This window comes from Engraulis encrasicolus, unplaced genomic scaffold (genome assembly GCF_034702125.1).
Source record: "Engraulis encrasicolus isolate BLACKSEA-1 unplaced genomic scaffold, IST_EnEncr_1.0 scaffold_25_np1212, whole genome shotgun sequence".
In the NCBI taxonomy this organism is placed as follows: domain Eukaryota; kingdom Metazoa; phylum Chordata; class Actinopteri; order Clupeiformes; family Engraulidae; genus Engraulis; species Engraulis encrasicolus.
Window position 1 is genome coordinate 2,697,265 of NW_026945544.1, and position 12,865 is coordinate 2,710,129.

Sequence of the window (12,865 nt, forward strand, 5' to 3'; positions counted from 1 at the left end):
GTCACACCGCCGGCGTTGAAAGAGCTAAGACGCTAATGACTCCTACCTGGAAAGCACAGGTCAGGGGCGTTGAACGAGGCAAAAGATTCAACCTGAAGCGTTCGACCAAGAATCTCGACCAACCGAAGCTCGTGTTTAGAAAAATGTGAACATTCCATTGGCTGATGCCTGCCGCCGCCGAGCTCATTTCATATTTTTAGATGAAGTTCAACTTCTGACGCCCTTGGCTTTTGACGCTTTAGACTCTAGACACGCTTTGCAGCTTTAAACGCTTCTGCCGACTGCTCTCCCATGCAAAGTCAATTACTTCCGCATCTTTCCACGCGTTCAATGACTGCGCGGTTGGGCATGGGCATTATGGGAGACACATGTGTCTGAACTCTTCTGCCAATTTCAATATGCTGTTGTATTGCTCACGCTACCCTTGACTTGTCAGTACCCGGTGATGCTGCATTTTTCGAGTCAGCCCTTTGCGAGATCTGATCAATCTTACTTTGTTTACATTAGAAACTTTATAGACATAGGCCTACTCTAAATATTATCCCAAAAGGTATCACTGTTTGCTAGTTGTCTGCTGATGTTGCATAACCTTTTGGAACAACTGGGAATAAACAATGATGTTTATTTGAAATAAAAACAAACGCCTGCCCCCATTACAATGACAAAGATACAAAGATCTCGAAAAAGGCTGGGAAAAAAAAAAAATCTCAGGTAATGACAAGTCCAGGGTAGTGGGAGCATTACAACTGCATGTCGAAATTGGCTGAAGTTACCAGAGCCTCTTTTATAACCTTATTGTCACCACAATGGTAATGACCAAGTCTTAATCGTTGATCCAAGACTCCTTGCATTGACGTAGTAGCAATGTTGTTATGATGCAGTGGAGTGTTTTCAGTAAAAAGCGAATAGCTCCGTCAAACGGGCCTATCTACAGTAAGAGGTTAAGACATGAAACGTTTCGTACCACGCACTGATGAAGGCTTGATAGTCGAAACGCGTTTGCTTTTTGGACATGGTGGTAATATAAATAAATAATGAGACGCAGTTTGTGAGTGCGGATTTTTCTTCCTTAAGTTGATACATTTTATCGCGCACCCAAAGACTTTCGTTTTCCAAGAAGTTGAGCGCGTCCTTTGCCAAAACATAAAACGTTTGGACCCATCAGAGTCTTTATGAAGGGGCTACTCTAAACTGAGCTGCAGTGTGCAGACTGCTACTCTCTCTGTTGATAGATTTGTCTTTGTCCTGCATCTGGCCTCAGTGAGGTAATGGGATATGTATAGTACATTCACTCTTTTAGAGACCATGTCCTGGGCATGGCATAGGGGAATGAATGGGTGGCACATACAGTATGCTGCTTACATGTGGCTTAGTTTGTGCACAATCCCTGGTGCTGACCAAAAAGTGACATCTTTGGAAAAAGTTTCACCCAAGGAGTGTGCAAAACCTTTTTTTCAAAACAAAAAGGGTGGCATACATTACCTTGGGCATGCATGTGGGGTCGAAGCGCAGCACCCTCTGGCTGCAGCAGGGGTAGACGCCCGTGCCATGCCAGTCCTGCTCGGCACCCATGCCCGCGTACACCACGGCCTCCGGATGGTACTTGCAGTGGGACAGCTCCGTGCACAGGAATGTCTGGTCAACAGATAACATAAAGGCATGGGGAGGGCGTAGGGACGGGGTCACAGCTGTTTAGCTGACACAATGAATACAGTAGCTGGATAGACGGAGAATAAAGGTCGCTTGTACATTTATTTTTGTTTTGTTGAAATTGCAAGAAAGGACAGACTGCCATAAATGATGCCACAGAACAAGCCATTTGCCATTTGCAATGTTCTAGTTTCATCGCACACAGATACACAGGTTACTCACAAATGACAAGAAGTTCAGAAGAACGTATTGATAAATGAATAAGCCTATACAAGTATGTGTGTATGTCTATTCACACTTTGCAATATCATTATTATTACATATTTTGCTGTTGTAAATAAATGCTGCAGCATTGTCCGGTCTGGCTGGCTGTATTACCAGGTGGTCATTCAACCAGCCAATCACCTGGCTTAAGTCATTTAGAATACGTGGCACTGAATTGTAAACTAATGAATCCATCTTGCCCATCACCGACCCCCGCCTACCAATTAAAACGGCACAATAGTTACAAACCCCAACTCCGATGAAGTTGGGACGTTTGGTAAACAGTGAATAAAATCAAAACGCTATCATTTTCAAAACATTCAATCTATTCATTAGATGGAGAATAGTGAAAAGACAACATATTAAGTGTTAAAACCGAGAAAAATATTATTTTGGGGGACATATATACTCATTTCTAATTTGATAAATCCAACACGTCTCAAAAGAGTTGGGACGGGGATCAGTGAAATTTAGTAAACATCCAAATAAGATAAAACAACAAAGGAGAACATTTCAAAATGAATTGTACTGACGGACAATATAGGTGTCCAGGTATAAGATCATCACAGAGAGGCTGAGTCACTCAGAATTAAAGATGCAAAGGGAATAATTACCATAGTTATTACATACATTTTTGAATTCCCTTTGATTTACCACGATTGAGTGTATATAAGACATATTTTTGTTAATAAAATCATTGTATAGGTTCATGACATCATGAAATATATATTGGCTGTAGTCTCATCTAGCACTCCAGGAATTAGAGCTATTGAAAATTGACCATATTAAGAATGCTTAATGCATGAAAATGATACAGGGGTGTAACATTCTCCTAAGCACCTGAGCTCACTTGAAATAGACCCAGAAGACATGGGAAACTGTCCTTTGCTTACAGAAGTCAGCAGAAGTTGTAGAAGTCCATTCTTTTTGACAATAATAGAGCATTGCACATCCTGTGCTACAGTGAAAATGGACCATCCAACTTGTGTTAGTGCTAGCTTCAAAAGTCAGCCTCCATGATGGCATGCGGGTGCAGTAGTGCATTGGTTAAGATGTTCTCACTCATCTGTAGAGTTAAATACAGCGCTGAATGGTATAAATGGGTTTTAAACAGCATGAAAAGCCACTCATGCATTATATTTTGAAGGGAGATCTTCGATTACTGCCACATAGTAAGGTCAAATTGCATTCTCAACTATGTTTTAACAGTTTGGCTCCATCATAAGGACCAGCAGGTGATAAAATGGTGGGTTTTTGGTCAAGACCTGTCACACTGTAAGCACTACAGAAAGGAAAACATTGCAAAACATGACAAGGAATACACCCACCATTTAAGCTGGTGAAATCATGTCCAAGATAGGAATTAACACTGTTTTTTATATAAAATCATCTCATCGGTTAATGTATTTAACTGTTAAGTGTTGTCTTTTGTTTTGTTTTTAGTCTTCCTCGACATTTGCTGCCATTTATTGTCCCCGTCCCAACTCTTTTGAGACGTGTTGGATTTAACAAATTAGAAAAGAGTACATATGTCGCCCAAAACAATATTTTTTCTCGGTTTTAACACTTAATATGTTGTCTTTTCACTATTCTCCATCTAATAAATAGATTGAATGTTTTGAAAATGATAGCATTTTGATTTTATTCACTGTTTACCAAACGTCCCAACTTCATCGGAGTTGGGGTTTGTAAATCACACAACTAAAGTGTTCAATTATGTGTGCTGTTCGTGGCCTCACCTGTTTACAACATGAGCAGGAGAGCCAGTTGATGGTTCCCCAAATCCTCCAGTAGACCAGCACCCAGGACTTCAGCTCCTCGTGTAAAGAGGTCAGGAACTCGTGGACCTCCCAGGCCTTGTGTCTGCAGATCACACAACAAGAAGTCTGAGCCCTAGTTCTGTTTAAGATAGTAATATGCAATAATATACCATAGATTGTATACAGATAAACAAGTAATACCAATGGCAGGTGGTCGGCAACACAGTTGCAGTAACTACATGACCATTGCAGATGGAAAAAAAGAATGTCAAAGTTGCTAATATAATATTCTGTCAAAAATTGTTGGCTTAATGGTGGTGAGGCTTTTCTAGTATTTTCTTCATAGGAGATTTTGATTATAAAGACAAAAGAGCTAAGCTCAGAGACAGAGCACAGTAGATAGTACCTTGTATCTTTAGGGTTTGTAGGTTTGAATGCTGTGGTTTTGGCTAAGCTGGAAAACAAGCACTATCAATTACGAACGTCCCAACTATGGTTCAGAAGAGGTGACTGGGGATTAGGGCTGTAACAATATTGTATCGAACCGAAAAATCGTGATACACAGAGTCACGATACTGTATCGTGATACAAGGAGGCAGTATCGTGATACACCCTGTCAAAGTTTTATTACCCATTTGTCCAGAAAACAGCCTTATGATTTGATATGATAGTGTTTCCAAACTTCAATGGAGATACATTTCAGAAATCGTGAGGTGTATCGAACTGTAGGTCAAAAATCGTGATACGAACCGAATCGTGGGTTGAGTGTATCGTTACAGCCCTACTGGGGATCATATTGACCTGGTGTGGGTGTAGATGATGTTTCCACGAGGGTCGATGTTGATCTTCCCCGGGACGCAGGGGATTTTTCGTTCCGTGTCCTTGGTGAGAAGCTTCAGACAGAGGCCACACCTGGCGGGGATACAGTACAGTGTACAGCGTGAAGACAGTGCAGGAAGCAACACTTTCACTTGTTGTTATTGAAGACTCTGGCCGTTTCTCAATGTCTAGTGTGTATCCTTCGAAGTGTGTCAGCCTTCGTAAGCACGCCCTGTGATTGGATACTCTTTAATGAACTCTGCGGAGTATCCAATCACTGGGCGTGACTAATTAGGCTGACACACTACCAAAGGCTCATACATTTGACATTGGGAAATGGTGTCTGTGTCATGTTAAGGGATGTGGCTGTCTTGTTGCTGTCAGTCACATGATCACAGAGCAGGTCAATGCACTGTTAAGTCAGTTGCGTCTGAGGAAGCGTGTTCACAAAGTAATTGCCAAAGAGTAAAAAGAATGTGGAACTCTCAGAAAACTACAACTCTATTATAACTATTACATTAACTAATAACTATTATACTGTTACTATTATTATACGAGTGTCCAGGAGAACAAGGTGTTCAGCACTCAAAGCCATGGCCACGGTAAGAAAGGCTGAAATCTGACAACCACTCGACAAGTCAAGACTGGATCAAAAAAATATCTGAAGACAGATTTTTCAAAGGCTTTATGAACTGGTTAAAGTGACTCTTGAAGAGATGAGCCCATGTCTCGATCGATAATGTCTGCAGAGCTCCACTCAGACCTAGTACTTTTTTAAATGACAAGTAAAGTGTTCCAATGATGGGAAGGTGCACATTATGAGCCTACTGATCAAGTCATATTCACATACAGTCCCAAGAAAAAGTTTGTACACCCTTTGAAACTTCTGACCTTTCTGTCAAAATTGGTCATAAAACATGGTCCGATCTTCCCGGAAATCACAAGAAGGAACAACCAGAGTCTGCTTTAACTGATTCAACCCAAACATTTACAAGTTTTCATATTTTCATTGGCCATAAGATGTAAAGATTCACAGGACAGCAAGGCATAAGTAAGTACACCCTTGCATTCAATAGGTTTTAACCCTAAGTTAGTCGCAATAACCTCAACCAGATGTTTCCTGTAGTTGCAGATCAGATTAACAAAACAATCTGGATGTATCTGGTCTCCCTCTTCTTTACAAAACTGCCTCTCGTCAGCAAGGTTTGTGGGATGTCTGGAGTGCATAGCTTTCTTGACTTCATGCCATATAATCTCAATTGTTTTTTGTCAGGGCTTTGACTGGGCTATTCCAGAATGTGTATTTCATTATTATGAAGCCATTCTAAAGTCGATTTGCTTCTAAAGAATGGTTTGTTGTCACATTTTCAGCACCCATCCTCTTGTGTGCTTCAACTGTGTGACAGACTACCTCACTTTTTTCTGTAAAATATCTCGATAAACTTCTGAATTCATTGTTCCACTGAAAATAGCTAACTGAAAAGGGCCTGAGGCAGCAAGGTAGCCGCATATAATGATGTTCTCGCCACCATACTCAAAGGTGGAGATGATGTTTTGGTGAAGATGTGGTTCTCCAGTTCTCCTCCAAACATGACATTGTGTGTTCCCTTGAACAATTCAACTTTGATTTCAACGTTGGTCTACAGAATATTTTGCAGTAATTCTATGAAGCATATAAATGCTTTTTCGCAAACCTCAAAGGTGCAGCAATATTTTTTTGGACAGAAACCCCATTCATTTTAGATTGGCAGAATGAATCCCATTTTTAGCGATTCTGGGTTACATCTCCTCTTCTGAGTATGGTGGCGGGAGCATCATTATATGCGGCTACCTTGCTGCCTCAGGCCCTTGACAGTTTGCTATTATCAGTGGAACAATGAACTCAAGTTTATTGTGATATTTTACAGAAAAAAACGTGAGGTAGTCTGTCACACAGTTGAAGCACACAAGAGTATGGGTCCTGAAATGTGACAACAACCCACTTTAGAAGCAAATCGACTTTAGAATGGCTTCATAATAATGAAATACACATTCTGGAATAGCCCAGTCAAAGCCCTGAAAAAAAACAATTGAGATCATATGGCATGAAGTCAAGAAAGCTATGCACTCCAGACATCCCACAAACCTTGCTGACGAGAGGCAGTTCTCTAAAGAAGAGGGAGACAAGATACAAACAGATTGTTTTTTAAATCTGATCTGCAACTACAGGACAAGTCTGGTTGATGATATTGCCACTAACTGAGGGTTAAAACCTATTTAATGCAAGGGTGTACTTACTTATGCCCTGCTCTCCTGTGAATGTTATGGCCTTATGACCAATGAAAATATGATAACATGTAAATGTTTGGGTGGAATTAATTAAAGCAGACTCTGATTGTTCCTTCTTGAGATTTCCGGGAAGATCAGACAATGTTTTATGACCAATTTTGACAGAAATGTAAGAAATTTCAAAGGGTGTACAAACTTTTTCCTGGGACTGTATATATATTTTATAACTCTCAAGAGTAAAAAACAAATGTCTGACTTCAGCTTCTACAGGAAGGCTGAGGGCTCGACTGACCTGTACAGAGTGGCAGCGTTCCCTGGTGAATCCTGGTTCTTGTAGTCAGGGTCGAAGAGCCTCTCAATTTTCTTCTGGAATAATTTGCTGCAATAGATAGTGGGTGGGTCCGAAAACGATCCTTTACAAAATAGTACTAATAAAAAGCACAACACAATAACAAGATGAACTCTATGGCACTGCCGTAGCAGAGAAGGGATGCACCACTGAAAAAAAAAGTTACCTTTTGAATTTGTCTTTCTTGTCCTTGATTTCATCCGCGTCATTGTGGTTAAAGAGGTCGGCAATGCGTGCTGCCAGGTTGCTGTTGATGCAGCTCATGTTGCATGGCGTGGCGACGATGGCACTCATGTTTTTGTGGCAAAACTGAATACATTCCTCAACCTAGCGAGCCAGGAAAAAGAAACCAGTGTGTCCTTAAATGGCCGCAGAGTATTTCTTTACTCAAACATTAAACACAATCACGGGTCTAGTCTACAAAGCAGAAGCGGCTCTACCACCACAACATGCTTCATCTACAAAAAATACAACACAATACAACACAATAACCTGTTATATGGCAAACATGCAATGCTAACATGCCGTCGACACAAAATCACAAAACTGCCTCCACAAAAGCCTCACAACACCACACTTACTAATGTTTCCATCTTCAAGAATTCGGAGGAGATCAGGATTGAGATCACATTGCCGGGTTCTGTAACCGACAAACACCACAAAACCCACCACGTGACAAATGGCCAGAAATTACAAAGTTCCCACAGCACGCACGCACATACACACACGCACACACACAAACACACACACACAGATATATCATAAGCACCCACACCAGCATCAAGACAACACATCAAGTCATGTCCCCCCACCACACTTGCCCCAACAGCACTGCCAAACATACACAAAACAAGCACCACAGACACCACCAACATGAGTAGCTAATGTAAATACAGGCGTTTCTCCACCACCACCCTCCCATCCCACACATATACACACAGAATTACCAATTACAACACACAACAAAAACAACACGGGGTGACAGGCGAGCGTCTGGGTGTGTGTGTCTGTATTTTGGTTTTTTTTACCCAGTCTGGGTTTCTCGTGGTGGCCCTCTGTGTCCGCGTTCCTCTTGACGTAGTTCATGAGCCAGTCGAAGATCTGCACGTCACAGTGCACGGAGATGTCCACCTCCTCCCAGCGCTGCGGGTCCACGGACAGGTACTCGGCGAAGTAGCGCATCTCGCTCACCAACAGGTCCCGCGGGCACGTGAAGTCCTGCTTCAGGTTCTTGGCCTCGTCGCACACGTGGATCACCATGTTAGGACTGCAGAGGTGGTAGGTCAGTTCAGTTTAATTTATTCAATCATATTCATTCATTCATTCATTCATTATATCATATTACATCATTACATCACATTCATTCATTATTCATTTATAACACACACACACACACACACACACACACACACACACACACACACACACACACACACACACACACACACACACACACACACACACACACACACACACACACACACACACTAAAACTAAAACGCCATTCGACTAGGTCTGCACACATATACCATCTTTGGACTACAGGGGTAGCAGACCATCTAAGTTGCATTTGTAAAGCACACATAAACGTGCACACAATGGCTAATAGATATTGGAAAACGTAACATAATAAATATAACCTCTTGAAAAGGTACTAATACCTGGTCAGGCAAGACAATACGATACACACAGGTCATTATGCTAGCATGTGTGGATCACCATGTTAGACCTACATATACCATGCACTTTGCACCCCACTATGCCTGACCTGCAGGGATCCTGCACTCACTTCCCCTGCGTGTACTGCAAGTGCCAGTAAGCAAGGTATCTGACCCAACATTACTCCAGGGACTGTTACCAATACCCTGCACCTAAAATAAAAGGTATTTGCTTTGCATTGAAGTGTCTGCAATATATAATGGAATGCAGAGTACACTTGGTGCAGTCATGGGTGAGCGGTTAGGGCGTCAGACTTGCATCCCAGAGGTTGCCAGTTCGACTCCCGACCCGCCAGGTTGGTGGGGGGAGTAATCAACCAGTGCTCTCCCCCATCCTCCTCCATGACTGAGGTACCCTGAGCATGGTACCGTCCCACCGCACTGCTCCCCATGGGGCGCCACTGAGGGCTGCCCCCTTGCACGGGTGAGGCATAAATGCAATTTCGTTGTGTGCAGTGTTCACTTGTGTGCTGTGGAGTGCTGTGTCACAATGACAATGGGAGTTGGAGTTTCCCAATGGGCTTTCACAGTAACAGTAATAGGATAGTAATTGGTAGAGTAATTTAGCTTGTAAATGATAAAGCACTTGGTAGCTTTTCAAATACCAGTAATAATGTTTTTTTTTAGAAGTTAAAAAAAAAAAAAAACCCTTTCAGAAGATCATTCGCAAGTGAAAAGTGCTGGATGTGCTTGACTGGCCTCCATATAAACCCACTTAGCAAATTTGGAGGAGCAGGGAGTCTGCCAAAACTACCAAGAAGGCCAAGCATTGCTTTAATTCTCTGACTCTCGTCTTGCAGAAAGAGAGCAATGTTGAAACAAACAAACTGTACAAAATTGTGACATGTAACACAGTATACTGGTACATAATAATAGACAGAAATGAGGAAAAAACCTGTGTATGGGTGTGTACTATGGACGCATGCTACATTACATTAATCAAACATTTTCATTCAAGGCAACATACACATGAGAACATAAATCAGTAACATGCATAATGGGGGAAATAAAGAGTGTACATGCAAAGAAAGTGCAATCAGTGGAATGAATGCAACCTATCACTCACAGGTCTGGGCCTCAACATATCCTACTGTTGCCCTACATACCCCCCCCCCCCCCCACTCCCACCATTCCCATGATGCCATTCAGCTTACGAGCAGCCTTAATTTACCTCTTCCCATCGTCGACCTTCTCCCCATCCTCCGAGGTGACTTTGGCCTTCTTCTCGGCTGCCGCCCCTGCTCTCCCCTGGGGCACGACGCTCCCGCCTCCTGTGCACAGGCCACAGAACGCTCTGGTGAGACTCCAGCTGCTCAGAGGCTGCATTCTCTCCAAACAACCAAGGGACTGCATCTCTTATTCCTCTATGTAATATTAATACGCCTGCCTGCTCGCCTCACTGTCAGCCTGCCCTGGTTGGGGCTGTGACTGCAGCTCTAGAAGTCTACTGACTGACTGAACGTACATGTGGCTGGAGAGCCCCACCTGAAACAGAGATGGAGCTCTGGTTGGCTCGCGTGTCTCCTGCATCTCCGGTGAGCTCCAGCAGGGAGGTCTTGATGTAGGAGGAGAGCGAGTCTGACGAGGCCCTGCCTATCCCACCAGTCAGGGGGTTGCACTGCTCGTCCAGCAGGGGGAAGCTACCCGTGCTCTTCAACTCCTCAAACCTCCGCGCACACTGCACAGAAAGGCATTAATTAACACATCTTTTAGTCTTGATGTTGGGATGAAGGAGGTATTATCATAAAATGGCACTCTATGGCAACATAACGTGTAGTCTTATATTTATCATAGCTGAACACATCTGCCTACAAGGTCAGGATATCAGGCAAAAACAGAGAGACTACATGGATGGACTACAGCAAAAGGTGACTGCAAGTCATTTGTAATTGCTGACAGGACGGTTTCCATTCACCTCCTTTGGAGTAAAGCCAGGGACCAGCTTGGACACACTCTCCCAGTTCACGGGCTGAGGCATGCCACACAGCGAGCTCAGAACCATGTCCAGGACTAGTGTGTTGTTGTCGTAGGGGAAATTGTTGTTGACTGAGCACAGGCGACTCATTCTGCATCAGTTAACCTAGTTTATCTGACAGACATAAAAAGAAGACAGCGTGACAGTTGTAGCAGAATAGAAGCATCATCACTGCATCCCAATTTTCAGCCATGCTGCAAAAGCACCACCACTTTGTGACTTGAATGCGCAAAATGACTCTGTTGAATGACAGTTGGTTAATAAGCCTTTGGCTGAAAAGCACGTCTTTTGGCTACTTACTTGCATTACACTGTGATGTCTCAGTCTATGTTAAAAGGATGACACGCCTCTCCTAGCGAATGCTGACATGAGAACATCTGTCTTGCTAAACGAAGTAGCGGGTGACACCGTTGCTTTCTAAAGGGACACAATACAACGTGCGAGCATGACAGTGCTGTGTTGTTAAGATGTGAAAAGCCAAAAACTTTACTGAAAACGTTTCGTTTGCTAGCTTTGACACATGAGCTAGCATAGACCGTAGGTCAGTAGCTAGTTTGTCAGCTCCCAACTCCAGTCCAGGCCAGCCCCAGTGTCATAGATAGTTTCTAAATACTCACAGTCATCGCTTCAGTGTTGTATAGCCTTTGCTGGAGATGTCTTTCGTTTCAATCTATGAAACAGAAAAACGGTGGCAGCGTTCATTAGCTTGCTAACTAACAGGCAGCGGCACTACTGTGCGGTACCCGAGACATCTCTGGATTCAGTAGGCTACAGCACGAAATCAAGCTGCTGCAACGGCAGACACCCTCCTCCCAGCATCCCATAAAACAAAGTGACAAACGCAGCGACACATTGACGGGCGGGCGAGAAAAGCAATCATAGCAGTTCTGAAGACTGCATCATTTTTTCGGACAAAAGGAAAAGCCTACACAATCAGTTATTAGCATCCAGTTGTCCAATCTAATGACTTTGGCTCGTGTGGTCTTCCGGTGCCGCAGTGCAGCAGGTGCAAATGTGCGTTCCCGTTGCTTGGTGACGGCGCAATGACCTTAATTTCCATAAACGTCCTTTCCTGACTCGTTAACGTTTTGCAATTAATTTTGATTTAGCGAAGGCAAAGGTAAGTATAAATGTGTCCCTTAAAACAATACTGAGTCATAAAAAATAACCTGTAATAACTTCTAGGCTGTACTGTGCAACATGCATGCACTGCTGGTGCAGTACGCCCAGGTCTTGATGAACTGATGGTAAATGGTGAATTCATGTATACTTGTAGGCTACTTTAGATTAGGTTACATCGCAAAGATCAAACAGATGACTACCATCAACTAAAAGACTAGGCCTACCACCAATGCTCTTCATCTCTTTATCAGTCATGCCCCATCTGGTGGTGAAAGGTAGTAAACACAGTGTCCATAATATATCTTGTCACTAGATGGCAACATGCAAAAGTAAAGTAAACCTAAACCTAAACCAAATAAATCTGTTGAGACGGCATTTGAACCTCGGACAGAAGGTGGATTCCCCTATGAAATATCTGCGAGTGTCTGTACTAAAATGAACACTGGCAACTGTGGCAAATTCTGACAAGACCTAAGCAAGCTTTTCTTTTGTCAAACCTACTACCTACTTTTTATACGACCTTGTCTACGCACTATAATATGTCCTTTAACCTGCAAAGTTGACTTGACTCCCATGTATTGCATCAAAAGACAATCAAAAGCATCAAAATCAATTAATGAACACAAGACAAGACAGTTTCTTGAAGTGTTTATTCCCAAAATAGTTGCTAATATTTACATAGTTGTTAATGTATCATAATGAATTAATAGGTAATAATTAAATAATAGCAGACAAAAGTGCATTCTCTCGGCAAGGATTCAAAACAAAGCCGTGCAAAAGCACAGCACACAAAGGCTTTGCACATACAAAGATATTAGAAGGGGACACAGTTCTGGATAATCTTTGTATGCATTAAGTGGCACACTTGTGTATCTGCTTAAAACACTAACGTTGCTCTTCTAAGTTTGGTTGCTTTGGCCTGTCAGAATAGATCCCTTAC

General features: G+C 42.7%; 1 protein-coding gene across 2 annotated transcripts in view; it reads right to left on the bottom strand.

Annotated features, from left to right (window-relative positions):
* The window catches only part of sanbr (SANT and BTB domain regulator of CSR), an 18,283-nt gene extending 6,486 nt beyond the window's left edge, over positions 1 to 11,797 (bottom strand). Inside the window, exons 1-13 of one of the 2 annotated variants that reach the window (XM_063192848.1) lie at positions 11,733 to 11,776; positions 11,421 to 11,473; positions 11,104 to 11,220; positions 10,744 to 10,917; positions 10,314 to 10,506; positions 10,000 to 10,099; positions 8,139 to 8,377; positions 7,692 to 7,750; positions 7,277 to 7,437; positions 7,054 to 7,140; positions 4,476 to 4,586; positions 3,654 to 3,777; positions 1,483 to 1,635 (exon numbers count right to left, since the gene is read on the bottom strand). In XM_063192848.1, coding sequence (XP_063048918.1) covers positions 1,483 to 1,635; positions 3,654 to 3,777; positions 4,476 to 4,586; positions 7,054 to 7,140; positions 7,277 to 7,437; positions 7,692 to 7,750; positions 8,139 to 8,377; positions 10,000 to 10,099; positions 10,314 to 10,506; positions 10,744 to 10,893 — 1,377 coding nt within the window. In that variant the 5' untranslated portion in view covers positions 10,894 to 10,917; positions 11,104 to 11,220; positions 11,421 to 11,473; positions 11,733 to 11,776. Of the gene's footprint in view, positions 1 to 1,482; positions 1,636 to 3,653; positions 3,778 to 4,475; positions 4,587 to 7,053; positions 7,141 to 7,276; positions 7,438 to 7,691; positions 7,751 to 8,138; positions 8,378 to 9,999; positions 10,100 to 10,313; positions 10,507 to 10,743; positions 10,918 to 11,103; positions 11,221 to 11,420 lie in introns of both variants that reach the window. The other variant, XM_063192849.1, reaches the window with a different exon arrangement.
* Positions 11,798 to 12,865: the final 1,068 nt, after the last annotated feature.